The sequence below is a fragment of the Thalassophryne amazonica genome, chromosome 17 (genome assembly GCF_902500255.1).
Source record: "Thalassophryne amazonica chromosome 17, fThaAma1.1, whole genome shotgun sequence".
NCBI classification, from domain to species: domain Eukaryota; kingdom Metazoa; phylum Chordata; class Actinopteri; order Batrachoidiformes; family Batrachoididae; genus Thalassophryne; species Thalassophryne amazonica.
In genome coordinates, this window is record NC_047119.1 from 64,101,896 (window position 1) to 64,124,394 (window position 22,499).

The 22,499-nt window shown below is 42.3% G+C and overlaps 1 protein-coding gene across 1 annotated transcript in view; it reads right to left on the reverse strand.

Moving 5' to 3' along the window:
• Window positions 1-1,555: 1,555 nt before the first annotated feature.
• Window positions 1,556-22,499, reverse strand: part of prrc1 (proline-rich coiled-coil 1) — a 39,526-nt gene continuing 18,582 nt past the window's right edge. The window contains 10 exon segments of the mRNA XM_034191987.1: window positions 1,556-1,851; window positions 1,854-1,938; window positions 4,749-4,851; window positions 14,883-14,911; window positions 14,913-14,987; window positions 18,565-18,707; window positions 18,710-18,727; window positions 19,537-19,600; window positions 19,602-19,640; window positions 19,726-19,871. Coding sequence (XP_034047878.1) covers window positions 1,730-1,851; window positions 1,854-1,938; window positions 4,749-4,851; window positions 14,883-14,911; window positions 14,913-14,987; window positions 18,565-18,707; window positions 18,710-18,727; window positions 19,537-19,600; window positions 19,602-19,640; window positions 19,726-19,871 — 824 coding nt within the window. The 3' untranslated portion in view covers window positions 1,556-1,729.

The following is a 22,499-nucleotide window of genomic DNA, read 5'->3' on the forward strand; positions in this document are numbered from 1 at the left end:
AAGCTGATGATTAACACCAACCTTTATAAAGTATACAGTACAATATTTCCTCCTTCTGGTTGGAAACGGAGTCCACATTTACTCCCATCACCCAGTGTTGGTAAATTTCTCTCTGCCATTCAAAGACGTGATGTCGTTCATAAGAGGTTGGAACCAAACTCAGCATGACTGGAATAAAAGAACATAAAAAAAATACCCCAACAACAAAAATGTATTTCAAATTATGCTCCAGACCATAAAAATAACCCGTTTCTGTTTTGTTATTTGTACAGACATCAATTTTTGTTGTTGTTTCTTGAAGTGGATCAAGCCTTGGCTAAAACTGGAGATTTTGGCACCAATAGGCTGACGTTTTGTAATTTTTATAGTTTAACTCCTCCTGTAATGTAACAGTTTTATGTCTCTGAAATTCGTTAAAGGTAAATCGAATATGAATGTCATTTAAAGTGGAAAACAGATCAAATCAAGCATACAGGAAACAACTCCATGTGGACTGCGGCTCCTCCATTTTTCATTTACATGTTTAAGACTTTTTCCCATAATGCAATGCAAAACAGGAGAAGCTACTCACAAATGAAGAAAGTAAACATGTTAAAAGTAACGGTTCACCAGAGTAAGATTTTTTTAGTTGTGATACGTGTAAGTGGCAGTAGCACAAAGCTATCAATTCCTGTTACTACAATAACAATACTTTTTTGTAAACATGAGTCCCAAAAGAAGCAGCCAATATTAGTATGTGGTGTAGAACTTAAATGTTAATGTGCATATCATTTTTGTGATATTAGTGGGCAGATATGTGAAACGACTGAGCGTTTTATGGAAAAGCATCAAATTTTGCACATTATTTATTATATAATACAAATATTTTTTATTTTTTAAATCATTTTTAATCAATGTTAACATATTCTTTTCTATTTGTAGTAAAGGTTTAGAAATTTTTAATCAATAAATCTGTTCGAGTGTTGGGAAATGATTATCAGTTTAAGTTTCCTAAAAGTCTGAGCCAGTGTCGCCGACCAAACGGTCCACCTAAAAAAATCGGTCCCCCCTGATGACGCGTTCACTGATTAACACATCGTTTCAAACTGCACTCCAGTCATCATCTATCTCAGAGACATATCTGAAGGTTTTGTACAACAATCATTTCCACATAAATTCAACATTATTTCATCATAAAAGGCGACGGATGTGATCAGAGCGCCGCAGCTAAACGAGCTGCTAGCTGATGCGTTCACTGCGCGTCGGTCATTCCAAAGCGTCACAGAATTTCATAGAGTTTCGGCTTAAAACGGCCTAGTTTCTGCTTAAAACTGACTTTAGAATGATAGGTTTAAGAGGTTTTACCTTTATCATCTGAGGGTTAATAATCCCATTAATCCATTTGACTGCTTTGGGTGAAGAGACTCCATCTCAGATGTGCTGCTGTGATCCGAAATGACGCATGTGCAGATGCAAAAGGCGGACCAATTTTAAAGGCCGGACCGTTCGGTCTGTGACACCGGAATCAAAGTGTGAAGCCGATTCAGCAGGAACCAGTCACAATCATCTCTAATCATCTCTGTCCACAAACATTCATACTTCAAAACAAATGTACATCTGACTTCATACAGGGAATAAAAAAAAGAAAGAAAAAGAAGTGTGTTAGCCATCAAAGGCTGCGAGTCCTGCTAACTGGGTTTGTGTCCACCGTGTCCCGGTATGTGTCAGAACCTGGAACAGGAACACGGCCTCACGCAGTCAGAGCTGTCAGCTGCCGTTTGTAGAGTCCAGCCAGAGCTTTGGCAGCATCCCGGATCATCTGCCGTTGGCTCATCCCTGTCATGGCCTGATGCCAGTCTGTTCGGTTAATGTTGGCAGGTTACGCTCCAGGACTTCACCCACCGTCACAATCAGACCCGACCAGCGCAGGTTGTAGTCAGGTGGGGTCAAGGACTGAGCCTGCAGACAGTAAATGGTAAATAAAAGGTAAATGGACTGCATTAATATAGCGCTTTTCCATCTGCTTAAGACGCTCCAAGCGCTTTACACACTAATGCCTCACATTCACCCCGATATGAGGGTGCTGCCATACAAGGTGCTCACTACACAGCGGGAGCAACTATGGGATTAAGGACCTTGTCCAGGGCACTTAGTGATTTTCCCGGTCAAGCTGGGATTTGAACCGAGGATCCTCTGGTCTCAAGCCCAACACTTAACCACTAGACCATCACCTCCCCTTAGTGGACAAAGGACAAACTTCAGCACGCAGCAGATGACAAATCAAATACATACCTCCCCAGTGGAACAAAGGGATGAACCAGGAGTGAAAGGTGGAAAGTTCTGGACAATTATTTGCTGTGTGAACCGTATTTTTACACCTGGAATAACATTGACTTGCTGTGCGGTGAAACGTCCAAACAAATCTTCAAAGATGTCCCTGCTGCAATATTCACGTCGAGTGAAACTCTTGTCTTATTTAAGGGCCCCTTCACACATAGCGCAAAGTTTGGGACAAAGTGCACACTTAGTGCACATGACGCAGGAATCGTGTGAAATCGTCTCTGCCTCGAACGCCTCATACACCTGTTGCTGCAACTATCTGCACACACCAGTGACTGAAGACAGTGTGCGCTGTGCAAACCCATTGCACCCTCTCGTGGCAGTTGCCGGCCAAATTCCTGGTGACACGCATGAACATCTAACATCACTCGGATGACACTTAGAAAATGTGCAGCTTGTCACACTCTTGGCATGACAGCAGATGACCACTGTCGTACTGGGGGAGAAATTTGACTAATTACCACACGAGTGTGGCTTTGGTGTGTGCACTGAGAACTGACAAGAAGTGTGGCTATGACAGAAGCAGCTGTTGTGATCTGTCATTCTGGACATTCCAGCTGGACACGAGCTACTGTGTTTGGACAGACATGGGACTAACAACTGTCCACTGTGAGGCAATTGTGTCTGACTGCTGTATTTATGTGGACATAAATAAAAACATATATCGCGGTGGCGACAAGCTGCAGCCAGCGAGCGTGCGCACATCAGCCTGCCGGGTTGAAACGGACCGTCAGATCAGAACATGCAGCGGGCGATCTGACCGTCACGTCACCCACGTGAGCTCTGTTCCACATGACGCGGTGTTTGTGCTGTCCACAAGACACACGTGTCAAACAGAACACGCGTGTGGCTGACTGGACGCACCGGACCAGGAGATGTGGACATCAGAGCACACTACTTCTCATGTTATTTCATGACTGCATGTCTGTTACCATGGGTCCACCTACAGATGAACAGACGGATCATATTTGTATTGCTCGCTTGATAAATGCGGTGTGTTTATATGGTGTGTGATTTAAATTTTGTTGTAATACTTCCATGTCCTTCTGATATGAGGCAGCTTCCACAGCTTTCAAAGGACAGCTCTGTAGCTCAGTGGTAAAGTCGCTGACTGGTAATCAGAGCTTTTGAAATGCGTGAGTTTGTGTCCCGTTGGTGGTGTTTTTTTCTTTTAAATTATTCCACATAAGTGGCGCGATGTGGTTCCACAGGTAGTGGCTGGTTTTTATTTATCCCACGGCGCGATGTGGTTCTACACGTACCAGCTGATCTTATATTTTATTTCTTGCACATAAGCGGCAACATGTACTGCACCTCACACTGTTCCTGCTCAAAAGACACCGGCGTGTGCACCTGCCCATCGGCACAATGTTTCGTGGTGCGCTAATTTCGAACCGTTTTGCGCTGTTTTGCCGTACTCGACCAGACGCCGACCAAACTTCGCACTATGTGTGAAGGGGCCCTAAAGTTGGTTGAGAACAATGTTAGCAGCTACTGGTGTTGTGGAATTTCTGTGATGATGTCAGCATAAAATAAGACAGGTGACAAAGGAGCTTTCAGAATTCAGACATGCCAACGCAGAGAGATTTATTTTTGTCGAAGCAGAAACAGATCCACCTGGAGAAGTTCAAAAGGTACTGCATGCAAATGTACCCTCAGAGCCTTCTGTCCTTCCACACTCAGAGCCGTGTTAAAAGCCTCTGCCATAATGAAAACAAATTCATTATACAAACAGGGCCTTTGGCTAGTCTGAGCCATGATCAGATGTTTAGTCGTGAAATTAGAGAAACACGTGTTATATCAACAAGGACAAGCAAGCAAGGGATGACCCTGGCCCAGTACACTGTTTGCAGACATGAGGAAAACAAATTTTCCTCCACACTGGTATCCTGATCCATTATACCCTATTAAGGCACAATTACTGCGAAAATAAGCAGCTCATAACTTTTAATGCCCACACCAAAGCAAACAGTTATGAGAACCACCATGCAGTCCACAAAAATATGACTTACTAAAAATATGAATCAAGCCCATTAGCTTAGCTGGTTCGATCTCAAAGACAGGGGCATGTTCAGACTTCTTTGTCACACAATTGAGCCTCCAACACTCCACCTATTTATCCATTCATGGGTTCATTTTTACGCTGCAATGTAGGCACTACCACTGCTGCCGACATGGTAACGTCCATATAGGGCTTCATATTGGCTGTTCCGGGTCTCGACAGAAAACCTATCAGTGACATCAGGCAGGTTTTGTCCAGTATATATATTGTCTGTGATTTAGGCAAACTTGGGAACTACCAAGATGGTGACATTTGGAACCGTCCAATTTGAGCTTCAAACCAGACACCTTACGGGTGACATCAAGGAGGGTTTGTCCAGAACATATACAGTCTATACCTGGAATCTGAAACCATGAGCACTGCCTACCTGTTGGACGTGCTCTAGAGCCACAGGGGTTGCCTGAGTGAAGACCTCGATTCGAATGCTGTGACCAGGGTCCTCCAGGATCAAACATCCGATGTCAAACCACCTGACATGACATAAAACCATTTTTTAGAGAGAAAACAACATAACAGTAACAATCACATGTGTTGTGATGAAATCGTGTGGTGGTGAAACTTTAAAAATCATCCATTAGGTCCAGCGACAGCAGCTGGAAACCAACTGGAGCCTGCTTCAGTTTCTCAGACTAAATGAACGTTTATTTCCCCCATTTAAAACAAACAAATTTACGTTCCATTTTTACCTGGGGTTTGTGTGTGTGTAAAATATATCCTCTGTCATATATTGTGAAAGGCACGAGAAATAAACACTTTTAAAAACTGAAGATGCTGCATTTATAACTCGATAACACCTCTAGAGTGATTTAAATGACATTTCGGACGTCAGCGTGTACGCCAACTTCCACTCTTGTCAAAAGCTCATAAATGTAAATATTATTTATGACTGATTGATTGATAGAGGGGCTTTATTGAACATGTACAATTTCTAAGTAAGATAATAGGATCTTAACAATACATGTACAGTAGTGTTCAAAATAATAGTAGTGCTATGTGACTAAAAAGATTAATCCAGGTTTTGAGTATATTTCTTATTGTTACATGGGAAACAAGGTACCAGTAGATTCAGTAGATTCTCACAAATCCAACAAGACCAAGCATTCATGATATGCACACTCCTAAGGCTATGAAATTAGGTTATTAGAAAAAAAAAAAAGTAGAAAAGGGGGTGTTCACAATAATAGTAGCATCTGCTGTTGACGCTACAAACTCAAACTATTATGTTCAAACTGCTTTTTTAGCAATCCTGTGAATCACTAAACTAGTATTTAGTTGTATAACCACAGTTTTTCATGATTTCTTCACATCTGCGAGGCATTAATATTGTTGGTTTGGAACCAAGATTTTGTGTTTACTAGTGTGCTTGGGGTCACTGTCTTGTTGAAACACCCATTTCAAGGGCATGTCCTCTTCAGCTGATCAATGGGTGAGCCTTTGCCATTCTGGTTATTCTTCTATCCATTTTGATGATTGTTTTCCGTTTTCTTACACGCGTCTCTGGTTTTTTTGTCCATTTTAAAGCATTGGAGATCATTGTAGATGAACAGCCTATAATTTTTTGCACCTGCATATACGTTTTCCCCTCTCCAATCAACTTTTAATCAAATTACGCTGTTCTTCTGAACAATGTCTTGAACGTCCATTTTCCTCAGGCTTTCAAAGAGAAAAGCATGTTCAACAGGTGCTGGCTTCATCCTTAAATAGGGGTCACCTGATTCACACCTGTTTGTTCCACAAAATTGGACGAACTCACTGACTGAATGCCACACTACTATTATCGTGAACACCCCCTTTCTACTTTTTTTACTAATAGCCCAATTTCATAGCCTTAAGAGTGTGCATATATGAATGCTTGGTCTTGTTGGATTTGTGAGAATCTACTGAATCTACTGGTACCTTGTTTCCCCAGTAACAATAAGAAATATACTCAAACCTGGATTAATCTTTTTAGTCACATAGCACTACTATTATTCTGAACATACTGTATTATATGCACCGGGATACCAATTAAACAAGTGCAAATTACAAAGAAGACAATGCTCATACAGTCAACTGTATTTTAGCATTGCGTTATATTTACCTGATAGCCATCAAATATGGCCAGTGGGTACTGCAAAGGCTTTTCGTCCATCCGTCTGTCTGTGCTCAGCATCAGTCCAGTGCTATTACGGCCAGACTCTTGAAATTCACAAGGAACATTCTTGGGACACAGACCTTGGACAAGTTTAAGATGGCTAACCTTGATGTATTTTAAGAGGTTAAAAAGTCACATTCTGTTTCAATTTGATCCATTTTGTTTTTAAGTGATGCGGGTGACAGCTAATCAGAGTAGAGCTGCGCCGTGACGTCAGTCACTGTTCCCTTCAAAACCATTTTGTTTTGTGTGTTTATATCCATGTTTCTCATATATTATGTAAAAGCTAGCGAGAAACAAACACTTCAAAAACTGAAAAAGTTTTTGTAACCTGATAATGTCGGAGTAATTTACAAAACATTTTGTGGACGTTAGCTTTTTTTTTTTAAATTTATTTATCCTTTATTTATACAGGCAGTCCCTTGGGACTCAACGCCTCATTTGCAAGAGAGACCTGCACGCTTACTTTCGCTAACTCAAAGCTAACTTCCTATGGAGTTAAATTCGCCTCATTAATACATGCAAATTCACATAGGGTGACCTACAAATATTTCTTGATTTGCACAACATGAACAATCATGATTTAATTTGAACATGTACAAATTGTATGTAAGACAACAGGACCTTATAATTAATTAAACAACTGCAAATTATAAAGAAGACAGCTCCGGCAGAGGGTATTTTAGCATTGCATTACTTTTTTAATTAATTCAAAAATCACATTTTTGGACAACAGCATTGATTTGAGAATCCTACATGAAATTATATGAGATTCTAACTTAACCCAGTAATTTCAATCTGATGTTAATACGGGGGGTGAGAACAGGGCAGGTCGCTACAGGACAGATTCAGACAGTTTTGCTCATGTGATCTCCGTGCCATGGACCAAGTGAAAGACTACTCGGAACAGGTTAGGTTTGGGAGCGTGCGCTGATGTTGCATGTCACCACACTTACCACACCAGTGAACCCGGATAGGAACAACCCAAGCAAACAACCGGTCCATCCCCACTTTTCAAAAGTAGCCACCTATATGCTGCAGCCACGTGACATATGAGCATCTCTTTGACCTGGTGTCCTCAACACTGATGCACATACATGCTGGATCAAGTCCAGAGAACACACCACATAGACAAAACATCATGCTCCCCGATGAGCCAAGGAATACTCCTCAAAACGGGTCTATCAAAACAATCATTCGTTTGACACAAATCAGCATCACTAAACACCTCGTCTAGCAACCTCATGACTCCATAATTATTCCCAGATGCCTCCACAAGTTCAACACACTCACTGCACAGGAAGTGACTCAAAGCCTGGATCTTAAGCCCCTTTCACACCGGAGATGCTTCCAGTTGCTTCCTGTGGCGTCATGACGACACCTGCAGGTTCTCTGCAGCCACACTGTGCACTCTGACTTCTCTTCTACTTTATATTTGTTCATGTGCTGAGCTGCAGGTCTGCGCTCAGAGTTCTGTTAAAGTTTCTTTCCTCCTTTGACCGCGAGATGCGCGCCAGTATGAACCGTCCGTGAGCAAATGTGGAGATGTCTGGAGTTATACTTGATGTGGACATGTCCTGTCTCTGGCAATCAGTCTGTGAGCAGGACTTATGGATTTTTTTTAGTTAAACACTTTGAGAGAATTTAAGATTGAGGACCTGCAGCTGCAATCAGCATTTTTTTGTGCTCTTTTTGAGCGTATAGTTATACTGCATTATATACATGGTATAAAAACAATCCTGTGTGATTTATACTGCGGGAACAATGGAACACAGCAGGAATCATAAATTGGCGTCGGGTAATGTTGTCTTGTGAGTGTGTGGCTTCCAGTCACGCTGAGTACCGTCCTGTTGCTCTGACCTGCGCTGAAACCACTTAATTCTGCATCGAACAGAGGACGCAAACAAAAATTAAACATGTTTAATTTTTGGCGTCCTATTTGCTTCGTCCTTTGCGCCCCTCGCGCTGTTGTGGCACCAAACTGCATCGTCTCGACACGAGGTTGCTTCCACGTGGTGTCGCCATGACGACACAATGCAACTTGGAGCAGCCCCAGTGTGAAAGGGGCTTTAGTCTTCATCCAGGACAGTCACAAAACCAGACACTCCCAACTCCCCACTCAGCTTCTACAGCAAACATTACAGACACTGTGTGTGCAAAGGACCTGAGACTGACAGCATTTATACCTCAAACACTGTTTAAAAATTAACCGTTTAACAACAGATAAGTCTTGTTGAATTTTTACCCATTCGGTTTATTTGAATTATTCACTGATTAACGCCTAGTGTCTACATGTTCCTGTCAGCTTCCAGGTGGGCTCCAGATACAAATCTGGAAGCAAATGCCATCAGAGGCTGCAAAAAGCGGCAGAGCTGAAGGTGGCAGGTACCTTGCCACTGGTGACACTTATTTATGGGACAGAATATTTGCCACCTGCTTGCCGCACTGCCTCGGTAAACTTTAGAATAACGAATCGGGTACAGATCTGCATTAGTGTTTGGTACAAATCGAAAGCCGTCAGCAGGGTTCCCTGGACACTGCACACGGCCCGGTTAAGCTGCGCAAGCTTGCTGGTGACCCAGTCGGGTTCTCGATGATTTCTATCTGCGTCAACATTTGAACAGTCCAAAATTTTTTCCAGATCATCCCGATGATCACGACACTCCAGATGATGGGCTGCACGCGGCAGGTTGACCATGTGTGCTTGCAGGTGATTATCATGCAAGTTTGTAGTTTTGCCATTTTTGTCTTCTATCGGAAAGCCAACCGCAACCTGACGGGATGTATGTGGACGTGGTTTAAATATTGTTATGGGGGAAGCAATTAGAGAGCACAAACAATCCTTTCCCTGGGAGCAGATGCTGGCAGACCGAGTTATGACAGGCTGCCGCCTCCCTCCTATGTTTTGATTTTATCTTTTCACTTCAGGTGCCCTCAGATAAATATGGGGTACGTGGAAGACCTCCTGTCAGTGATTATCAGTTTATGTGCCACCTCACATATAACGCTCTACTTTCACCTGGTGGAACTTCACACAACATAAAAATGTGGGCATATAAACAGAAGTATGTCTATATATATATATATATATATATATATATATATATATATATATATATATATATATATATATATATATATATATATATATATATATATATACACACACACACACATATATATATATATATATATATATATATATATATATATATATATATATATATATACACACATATATATATATATATATATATATACACACACACACACACACACACGAGGTCTGTCAATAAAGTATAGGTCCTTTTTATTTTTTTCAAAAACTATATGGATTTCATTCATAGTTTTTACGTCAGACATGCTTGAACCCTCGTGCGCATGCGTGAGTTTTTCCACGCCTGTCGGTGATGTCATTCGCCTGTGAACACTCCTTGTGGGAGGAGTCATCCAGCCCCTCGTCGGAATTCCTTTGTCTGAGAAGTTGCTGAGAGACTGGCGCTTCGTTTGATCAAAATTTTTTCTAAACCTGTGAGACACATCGAAGTGGACACGGTTAAAAAAATTCAGCTGGTTTTCTGTGAGAATATTAACGGCTGATGAGAGATTTTGAGGTGATACTGTCGCTTTAAAGGACTTCCACAGTGCGAGACGTCGCGCAGCGCTCTCAGGCGCCGTCGTCAGCCTGTTTCAAGCTGAAAACCTCCACATTTCAGGCTCTATTGATCCAGGATGTCGTGAGAGAACAGAGAAGTTTCAGAAGAACTCGGTTCAGCATTTTATCCGGATATTCCACTGTTAAAGGAGATTTTTTTAATGAAAGACGTGCGGACGGGTCCGCGCGTCGGGACGCAGCCGGCGCGGTGCGGCGGCACAGGAAAACACCTCCGTGTTGATAGCCATTTGTAAAATCCAGGCAGCTTTTGATGGCTTTCAGTGGAGTCAGTTGTTTAACAGCTGGACATGTTCCAACCTGTCCTTAAGGCTTCCAACGGAGTGTTTTTCCTGTGGTGGAGCGTCGCAGCGGCTGCGAGCCAACGCTGCAATCCGTCCGCACGTCTTTCATTAAAAAAAATCTCCTTTAACAGTGGAATATCCGGATAAAATACTGAAACCGACTTCTTCTGAAACTTCTCTGTTCTCTCACGACGTCCTGGATCAATAGAGCCTGAAATGTGGAGGTTTTCAGCTTGAAACAGGCTGACGACGGCGCCTGAGAGCGCTGCACGACGTCTCGCACCGTGGGAAGTCCTTAAAGCGACAGTAATCACCTCAAAATCTCTCATCAGCCGTTAAAATTTTCACTGAAAACCAGCTTAATTTTTCGAACCGTGTCCACTTCGATGTGTCTCACAGGTTTAGAAAAAATTTTGATCAAAGCGCCAGTCTCTCAACAACTTCTCAGACAAAGGAATTCCGACGAGGGGCTGGACGACTCCTCCCACAAGGAGTGCTCACAGGCGAATGACGTCACCGACAGGCGTGGAAAAACTCACGCATGCGCACGAAGGTTCAAGCATGTCTGACGTAAAAACATATGAATGAAATTCATATAGTTTTTGAAAAAAATTAAAAGGACCTATACTTTGACAGACCTCGTGTATATATATATATATATATATATATATATATATATACACACACACACACACACATACATACATACATACACACTCAACAAAAATATAAATGCAACACTTTTGGTTTTGCTCCCATTTTGTATGAGATGAACTCAAAGATCTAAAACTTTTTCCACATACACAATATCACCATTTCCCTCAAATACTGTTCACAAACCAGTCTAAATCTGTGATAGTGAGCACTTCTCCTTTGCTGAGATAATCCATCCCACCTCACAGGTGTGCCATATCAAGATGCTGATTAGACACCATGATTAGTGCACAGGTGTGCCTTAGACTGTCCACAATAAAAGGCCACTCTGAAAGGTGCAGTTTTATCACACAGCACAATGCTACAAATGTCGCAAGATTTGAGGGAGCGTGCAATTGGCATGTTGACAGCAGGAATGTCACCAGAGCTGTTGCTCGTGTATTGAATGTTCATTTCTCTACCATAAGCCGTCTCCAAAGGCGTTTCAGAGAATTTGGCAGTACATCCAACCAGCCTCACAACCGCAGACCACGTGTAACCACACCAGCCCAGGACCTCCACATCCAGCACGTTCACCTCCAAGATCGTCTGAGACCAGCCACTCGGACAGCTGCTGAAACAATCGGTTTGCATAACCAAAGAATTTCTGCACAAACTGTCAGAAAACCGTCTCAGGGAATCTCATCTGCATGCTCGTCGTCCTCATCGGGGTCTCGACCTGACTCCAGTTCGTCGTCGTAACCGACTTGAGTGGGCAAATGCTCACATTCGCTGGCGTTTGGCACGTTGGAGAGGTGTTCTCTTCACGGATGAATCCCAGTTCACACTGTCCAGGGCAGATGGCAGACAGCGTGTGTGGCGTTGTGTGGGTGAGCGGTTTTCTGATGTCAATGTTGTGGATCGAGTGGCCCATGGTGGCGGTGGGGTTATGGTATGGGCAAGCATCTGTTATGGACGAAGAACACAGGTGCATTTTATTGATGGCATTTTGAATGCACAGAGATACCGTGACGAGATCCTGAGGCCCATTGTTGTGCCATACATCCAAGAACATCACCTCATGTTGCAGCAGGACAATGCACGGCCCCATGTTGCAAGGATCTGTACACAATTCTTGGAAGCTGAAAATGTCCCAGTTCTTGCATGGCCGGCATACTCACCGGACATGTCACCCATTGAGCATGTTTGGGATGCTCTGGACCGGCGTATACGACAGTGTGTACCAGTTCCTGCCAATATCCAGCAACTTCGCACAGCCATTGAAGAGGAGTGGACCAACATTCCACAGGCCAAAATTGACAACCTGATCAACTCTATGCGAAGATGTGTTGCACTGCATGAGGCAAATGGTGGTCACACCAGATACTGACTGGTATCCCCCCCCCCCAATAAAACAAAACTGCACCTTTCAGAGTGGCCTTTTATTGTGGGCAGTCTAAGGCACACCTGTGCACTAATCATGGTGTCTATCAGCATCTTGGTATGGCACACCTGTGAGGTTGGATGGATTATCTCAGCAAAGGAGAAGTGCCCACTATCACAAGATTTAGACTGGTTTGTGAACAATATTTGAGGGAAATGGTGATATTGTGTATGTGGAAAAAGTTTTAGATCTTTGAGTTCATCTCATACAAAATGGGAGCAAAACCAAATATATATACTTTTTTTTGTTTAACTAGTTTGAGAGGCCCTACAACTGATACTCAGATGTGACTTATACTCAGTGGTGGTGACAGTTCCGCGATAGAAACTGCTCTATCCTCTGCAGGCAAAGGAGAACGGGTACCCATACTAATACGCTTGCAATAGCACCCAAGTCATCCAGGGCATAGAGTTTTAACTTATGGTTAGAAATTTAACCAAACTAATTTCAGACAGGGTTATTTAAATTAATGTCACGTCTGAAGTTTTATAAAGTGAAAATATCATATATATGTTTTAGTTTTAAAGTAATGCACTAATTTTGAAGGTTTTAGTGTGGACATGGTGTGTGCGCAGTGCATTATGGGTAAAAGTTCACGACAGGAGAAATGCATTTGAGACGCTCTGTTCAGGCTCCACACAGACAACAGCATTAAACTTGTATATTGTGCCTAAAACCCTTGTGAATATATTCTCTGGGTTTATTGACATTGTTATCGTGTTTGTTTTATGTAAAAATGCCAGAAGAAGCCCAGATTGCTTTTCCAAAAGCCAAAATTGTGATTCAGGCCGTGTGATATAACTGCCGTAAAAATGCACAGAACACTGCCATCTACTGGCGACCGGTTACATCAGTGTTTTCAACCGCAGGATTTAAAATTATTTGTAGGTTTCCAAAACCTGAGAGACCCCACATGTGGAGATAAAACAAATCACAGATCTGACACGTTTAGGTTGTACAGTGTGTGGTGTCAGCCACACAGTAAAAAACACACACACAAACAGATTTCACACACGAACATTCCCAGGTCAGACACCTCGCTTTCTGATTGGCTGCATGTCACATTTAGCTCCTCAAGCGTCCTTCTGAGCGCTCTTACAAACAACACACGGCAGGAATATCTGATAAGATTATATTTAGCGTCATCACGATTGTCGGGGCGTCCTTAAGATTGTCAGAAGGGGAAGATCGGGTCCGTATTGGCCTAATTATCTTGCCATGTGAACCGGGCTTGATGTTATGATGCCGGAGTGACTTGACTGATCTGTTATAACACCGCACCAAACATGTTTTCACAATTATTTGATTTTTTTTTGTGCGACTGACATTATTCAAGCATTCAAAAGGCGATTCCTATCGCCACACAATTCCAACACATGAAGTTTTTTGACAGTTCTTGTTATTGAAAGAAACCTTGTCTCCCTAACTGGATAGAGTTGTGATATCATCACACTTGTGCTTGCGCTTAGGCGCTGTCTAGCAGAATCTTGAAAATTTCGTTATTTTTTTATACAAATGAAAGAAATGACATATTTTACAAAAGCACATTTATTTGTAAACACCAACATATTACACTGATTCACTTCTGTTGGTTTTTACATAGAATGAATGAATCAACCAATCAGTATTAGCGGAGGCTTAGTTTACCCATAATCCCCTCTGGGCATCTGTGTGTTAATGTTCAAATCTTCAGAATTAGTGCATTATTTTTAAAATTAACAGATATGTGTTATATATCACTTTGTACATTTTAAGAGTTTACATTAATGTAGTTATTCGATCTGGAATAATTTTATTTTAAAGCAAAACCATAAGTCAAACCTGCTCTTCATTTCAAGACCTCTGCCTCATCGCAGACGTTTTTAGGCAGTTTATCGGTTTAGCATTAAAAAAAAGATAACTTTTCAGTTAGCTGATTACCAGTTATCGAAGCTAACTTTTTGGTTAGCTGTGCCCACCACTGCTTATACTGAAAAATCACGCATTTGTTAGTCATAATAATCATAGTAACTATTCATATAGGACTTTCACAGGAATCAAAGCAGTAAACAAAATAAACTCAAATAATAAAGAAATAAATGGAAGTAGTATAATAATAATAATAAGTACACTACAAAAATTAATGAGGTGGTAATACTCCAGTGTGACATGTAAGTCACACTGGAGTATTTTCCCTCCCCTTTTTTAACATCTTAACAAGTGTGACACACACACACACACACACACACACACACACACACACACACACACACACACACACACACACACACACACACACACACACACACACACACACACGATGAAGTTGCATATGCCTGTAATTTCCTTCTTACTTCTCAGGGAAGAGCTCAGCGATAAAGTTTTTCCAAAGAGACCACTGGTTGCTTTTCATGGATCACTCCGGCACGTCGCAGGCTGTCAATGTACTCCTGCGCCCCCTGCAGACAGGAAAACAGCCAGAAATGAACTAAATATATTTCACTGCACACTTTTTGAGAAACAAGGGCACTCCAACAGGGATGAAATTTGACATGTAAAAATTCTAATCACCACGACATAACTATCTATATGTAAAGAGCTTTTATTATAAACCAGAAAATGGGGCGGCACACCCCCTTGTTTTGGCTGTGCACCCCCTTACTGAAATGAATTTTTTATTTTATTTTTTTTTTTTTACGTGTTATTCCTAGCATACAGCTTCCCCTCGGTGATTGATTCTTCCATAAATACATACACTGATGGCAAGAAATAGCAAGCCTGATTGTAATAAAGTATGTATTTTCTTCCAAAATACAAAAAAGTGACAAAATGACACTAAGAATATGTAAATATGTCCTATTTCACCCAGCTCCCATGCTCTGTTGTTGTTCGGGTCCTTCAAGAAGCCTCAGAATGCCCCATGTTGACCTCAAATTTTCCAAAGTTCAGCGCCACCCCCCCCCATTCAGTTTCTTCGCACATACATATTATACACACACACACACGACGTACAGATCAAATCAACCTAAAATTTCACTCAACAGAAACACTACAGCACAGACGTCTTTGATGGTCCATTAATACAATTAACCGCACAGCCTCATTCTCAACACCAATCCGGCTCATGATTTTATCACAGACAGGATTTCATGGATTGGAGAGTGTCAAGTTTGATGATCTAAGAATGGCATCTTTGCTTTTTGCAGATGATGTGGTTCTGCTGACTTCATTAGACAGTGACCTCTGATGTGCACTGGGCAGGTTGAGGCAGAGTGTGAAGCAACTTGGACGAGGATCAGCACCTCTAAATCTAAGACCATGGTCCTCTGTCGGACCAGGGTAGATTGTTCTCTCTGAGTCAGGGAAGAGTTACTGCATCAAGTGGAGGAAGTCAAATATCTGGGGGTCTTGTTCATGAGGGGAGGTAAGTTGAAGCGTGAGAACGAAAAGATTGGGGTCACATCTGAGGTCCTGCGGATGCTGTACCAGACGTTTCTCCGGAAGAAAGACCCGAGCAAGAAAACCATACCCTCAATTATGCAGTCAACAGGTGCATTTCAAAAAATTCATGAAAAAGTTATATATATGATGTTTCAGAGAGTGAAAATTTTATATCTTCTCATTTCAATACATAGAAAATAAATGTTTGAATCATTTTTTATTTTAGTTTTAATCATTATGGCCAACATCTCCAAAAATAGAATATTTTATTTCAAGTCATTATTTATGCAGTATGAATACCATGAATCTGTCAAATCTGGTTCAGTACACACAACCATAATCATGGGAAGATTGTCAAGAAGACACTCATGGGCACTGTCCTCGGGGAGGTTAAGCCACAGAAGGTTACTACTGAAAGAGTTCTAGATCAAAGTGTAGTCTAGGGCTGCCATGACTAGTCACGACTACGCTGACTATTGAAGCCATCAACAACTAATTTAGTAGTCGACGAGTGATTTGCTTTGAAACTTGAACCAATGAAGCAGTGCTTCGATCCGCTGCTTGCTGGATCTGTGTTTTGCTCCTCTTCAGAAGCGACAACTCCGCTTCTTATCCCTCTCAAAGCCATTAAAATATGTCAATCGTGAGTCACTTTTGTGAAGATTAAGTGACTAACTGGGACTCCTGTCTTGTGAGAAAGAAACGAGAATCGTCCTCCGTTCTGTTGCGCCAAAGGCTGCGCCGCTGAGTCAAGTTAGAAAGATAGAGTCCGCTCAGAATCAATAACTTTAAAGCGAATCACTCTTTAAATCAAATGACACCTCTTTCCAAATGTAGTAATACAAACAAACTGCAATCGATCAAAATGTTTTTTTTTCCTCCCAAAATGAGACGTCCTGGCTGACATGCAGCAGCCCAAGACTGTATGGCTGCAGACCTGCAGACTCCAGCAGCCAGCTGAGCTCAGCACAGACGTATGGAGTGACATCCATGTCGTTAATGTCTGAAAGGAAATGCTTTGGACAAAAACTACAGATTATTTTCTATCTATGTTCAGAGATCAAGGATCCAGTGACCAATTTCATATTTATTTACTTCAAGACTTAATAAAATGTTATTGACATAGAAAACCTGTAAAGCCTACTTATAGCACACAGAAAATTCACAGGTGGTATCGATAAGGGAATTGATAAGGAATCGGATTGATAAGCGGAAACGATAATGGTATCAATATCGATAAAATGCAATAAGCTGCCATTTACGTATGATCCGACTAGTCGACTAATTGCAAAAATAACTATCGGCTATCAACTATCGGCTCCTGGGAACTCCTCGGCTGGCTTGGGAACGCCTTGGGGTTTCCCCGGAGGAGCTGGGGGAGGTGTGTGTGTATCGGGAGGTCTGGGTGGCTTTGCTTGAGCTGCTGCCCCCGCAACCCGACTCCGGATAACGCGGAAGAAAATGGATGGATGGTCGACTATCAAAATAGTCGTTTGTGGCAGCTCTAGTGTAGTCATGGAAAGTTGACTGGAGGGGAAAAGTGTGGTCGGAAAAGATGCACAACAACAGGGATGACTGCAGCCTTGACAAGATTGTCAAGCAAAGGATTCAAGAACTTGGAGGAACTTCAGAAGGAGCAGACTGAGGCTAAAGTCAGTGCATCAAGAGCCAACACGCACAGACATGTCCAGGAAAAGAGCTACATGTGTTGTATTTGTTGTGCCAAGCCGCTCCTGAATCAAAGACGATGTCAGAAACGTCTTACCTAGGCTACGGAGAAAAAGAACTGGACCGTTTCTCAGTAGTCCAAAGTCCTTTTTCAGATGAAAGTAAATTTAGCATTTCAATTGGCAATCAAGGTCCCAGAACCAGGAAAAGAAGTTGAGAGGAACATAATCCAAGGTGCTTGAAGTCCAGTGCAAAGTTTCCACAGTCAGTGATGATTGGGCACCATGTCACCGGCTGGTGTTAGTCCACTGTGTTTTATCACGTCCAACATGAAGCCTCCTGGTTCAAACCCGGGAGATTGTAGAACTGCTTCCATTTGCTAACAAGACTTATGGAGATGCTGATTTATTTTTCCAGCAGGAGTTGGCACCTGCCCACAGAGCCAACACTATGGTAAGTGTGGTACTACTACTACATAAATGAACATCATTTTCAGAAGTTAGATATTTCTGCTTTATAAAACCTTTAAAAAAAAAAAACTGATCAGCTGAAATATTCTAAAACTTTGAGATATACATTTTCTATTTGTTGGAGCTGGGAGGTCTTCCAGGAACATCCAATTAGGAGGAGGCTCTGGGGAAAACCTCGGACTTGCTGGAGGGATTATAATTCCCAACTGTGTGAGATCTCCAAGGGTTCCACCAGGAAGAGTTAAGAGGACTTTCCTGAGGATAGGAGAGTATGGAATGAGCTGCTTGGTCTGCTGCCAGTTCAACCCGGATAAGAAGCAGGAAATGAATAAACAAACAAACAAAAAAAAAGTGCTGACACCTACGGATGATGGAGAATGTTCATGGTCTTATTTTCAAATACTCTAAATACTCCTATGCATCTAATGAGAGAAATGGTGAGAAGCAGTCAACTGACCTTGACACCGGCGGCGTAGCCCACAGGTTGAGGGGCTATATTGGACTGACCGGGTTCTCCAGTTATCATGGCCATGCCAAACACCTCCTGAAAGGCGTCCCTGACTGCTTCCACACTGCCCTCCTTGTCTGAAGTCACAACACATCAATGTCCCCACCAGACTCTGCAGAGCAAGAACACAGCAACACTTAGTGCAGAAAGCTGAACATCTACAGAGATAACTTAGCGCAGTTTAAAGTGGTCACATCTCAGAGATCCACCAACACCAAACAGGCTGCAGCTGCACAGGTTAGACACTTTACCCGCAAGAACAAACACGGGCCTCTAACCACAAAAACAGATCAACAGATGCTGATTAGAGAGATCCGCTGTCTAAACAGCATCTTGATATACCATGGATTATCTCAGCAAAGGAGAAGTGCTCACTAATGCAGATATAGACCGATTTGTGAGCAATACTTGAGAGAAATAGGTCTTTGTGTTTTGTTTTATCTCAAAATGTTTTACATCGTTGAGTTCAGCTCATGAAAGATGGGAGCAAAAAAAAAAGTGTTGCTTTAATATATCTTGTCTACAGACACACACACACCAGGGAAAACAATACCCTGCTAGCACCGTTCAAGAACATGTAGGGTAGCAGTTTAAAACAATTAGTTTATAGAATAAAATTAGTTGAAGCTCTGTAGACCAATAGTGTTTGTCATGATGGTTAAAATAAATTGCAGAAGCCAGATTTGCTGATGTAGTACAGAATAAAACCAAAACAAAACACACAACACGACTAATGGTTTACTGAAATCCCCAAAATTACAAGTGGATGACAAACATTTTGAACTGTTCTGTTTCAGAGTGAGTAAGATGGAAAAGTATACGATACTGATTTGATGAAGCCTCACAAAAGCTGCCTGAGGGCTGAGATTTCTTGTAATAAGTTAAAACGTGCGTTTGGAAGAAGATGGAGAGGGAACTCACTGATGTAGGGAGCCATGCCGGGATCCAGAGTGGTGATCATGGACTCTACAGAGTGCTTGGTTTTGGTCCAGGACCGTCTTCACAACAGGATTTCCTGCCACTCCCTGCAGACACACAGCAAATTCTAGAAGACTCTCTTGGAGTTAAGGACAACCGTCACCTTCTTACCTCTGTTGATTTTAGTTTTACCTTGAAGAAGCCCCAGATGCCTCCACCAGGTTGGAGATTACCAGAGACTCTGGGATCTTCCTGTTCCTCTGGGAAAGTGATAGCAGAGCCGCTATCCAAGCCTGCTGACATCACCGGCTGTTGAACCATGGGGCTGGAAACAGCATCTGAGGACAGGATGGAAACGAAATGTCAAGAAGAATCCCTGCAACAAGAGAACTGCAGTTTGATACGTGTGTGTGAACCCAACACCTGCAAAAGCCACATGAGTGCAGTGCTACCTGGGAGAACTGAGTATACAAATGGCTGTAATTCCAAAACTTGCTATCTTGCAAACAATTCCAACAGACCCTCCAGTTCTGACAGCCTTGATTTTATGGGACACCCCAAAGTGATAACTTCACCTTCAAACCTGTTACGGAGGATGAAGTAAGCAAGACCATTAAGGTCCTTAAAACAAAAGCAAACACTGGCCATGATTCTGTCTTAACTAATCTACCACAGTCAAGGTGTCCTCTGGTTGTACCGCAACTTACCCCCATTTCCAATCAGTTGCTTCAATCTGGCATTGCGCCACAACATAAATAAATAAATAAATAAATGGCCAAAGTAGTTCCACAAACATAAAATATAACGCAATGCTAAAATACCCTCAGTCGCATGAGCATTGTGTTCTTTGTAATTTTCAGTGTTTAATTCATTACAATCCTATTGTTTTACAATTTGTACATCCCCTCAATCAATCATGCACGATAATTGTTTTGTAATTAAGTTCAGAGGTGTCATTAGTTTCCAAAAACAGCGTTTTCAGTTGTACAAGTGTTTATTGAAGTGTTCTTGTTAGCTTTTGCATAATTTATGAGAAAGGTGTTATTGCTTCCCTTTACACCCAAAATGCGCGTGTACGGGGGGGGGGGGGGATCTGCCTTTTTTCTTTTCCAAAAGTCTGGTGTTTCTGATCACCAGCACTGCGGCTGGATGTCAGTCACACACAAGCGCGTGGGTTCGATTACCAGTTCTGATCATGCACACACAGGCGCTGTGCTCGTGGATCAGACACACACACACACACACACACACACACACACACACACACACACACACACACACACACGCTTCACCTTCTCTCCAGCTGATTCACTCAGGATGAATGCATTCAGTGTTTGGATATGTTGTAGTGCACATACATGCGCGAACAGAAGGACTTGCCTCGTACATGATTTAGCAACTCAAATGTTCAAAAAAAGAATGCAGCCATTTGCGATCACACCGGGTTTTCTGTTTTTATATGTCACACCTCTGTGGATCAAAGCTGTTCACATGCGAATGCCCGCTGCTGCTGGAAGTTTTTTTCCACACTTGATGGCTCAAAGTCTCTTTTCTGTAAACTCCTGCCTGGTTGCACAAACGGAGGTGCAGTTCGCTCTGAGAGATCACAGTAGACGACACAAAATATTATTACATCGTGTTGGCCGTCAACTCCACAGAAACGAAGCTGACCATGCTGCTGCAAAGCTACCGGCTGCGAACAAATACACAGAGATCAAGGATCACTTCCTCAAAACGTTTGAACTGTCAGACACTGAAAGGGGCAGCAGTCTGTCTGCAGAGGCTGGAGGACAGCAAGCCCTTCAGAGCTCATGGACAGAATGCCACAGCTCTCTCCTCACGTGCGCACAGCACTGGCCAACACCACAATCACGGGCTGCCCATGCGCTGGCGGAGAGGCCGACAATTCTTCCTGGCCGGCCAGCACCACGGCATGACTGCGGCAGCAGAAGCCCCACACCGCCGAGGAGCTGAAAGCGTCCACAAACCAGCTTTTGTACTGTGTGAAAACATTCAGCTGGTTGAACGAAGTCAGAACCAAATGCTAACATTACAAAAATTAAGCAAACAATAAAAAACCTTCAAGAACTACAGCATAACGAAATACGAATTAATTAAGGTTTTCGGAGGCATTCGTTCAAATTTTTCAACAGTTTCAAAATCCTGACAAAGCGGCAGCTGCAGGAACGAAGCTGCGCGAAGGTTAAATGACGCCAACGAAACTCAATGAAAGTCCAGATTTCTTGTTTTGTTTGGGCTTCGTTGCGTGTGACCTGGGCCATTAATTCAAGACATCATGTCAAGTCAAATTATCTGTCTGTGCAACAAGATAGTTTTCCCTCAGAAAAGTTTTCGGTATAGTGGGTTAAAAAAAAAGCAACAACAAAAAAGCCAGATTTCTTTCGTGAACGGTGACTTGCAACCTCTGGGTGATGCCCACGGATGTGCGTACCATGTTTGATGCATTTTCATTCACATACCCAATAAGGGAGGCAGAACGTCAGCACAGTCCAAAATTTTACCATAGAGAAGATTTAAAGGTGGCAGGAGGATCAACTAACGCCTGTGTGTAAGAAACTCCGGTTTCTGTTTTCACCCAACATCATGTTTGACTGAATCCATCCATCGCTGACATAATCAACAGCATGTGCACACATTAACGCTTACCGCTACTTAAGCTATCCGGGTGGAACTCACGTCATGTGAACTTTGATTCCGGTTTATGTTTGTTTGCCACATTATGTTGCATGTGTAAACCATATTGCGCAGAGTCGAACTGTGTATTCTGCGTGCAATTCTATGTACTGAACGACAGTACGGTTCAATACAAATACATGTATTGTGATATCTTTAGTGTATATTAATACTGTCAGCTGAACAGGGAAGCTGCCTAGGACCTCTCCTGTTTTCTATATATACAAATGACTTGCCGTTAGTCTTGGAGAAAGCCAAAATATCAATGTATG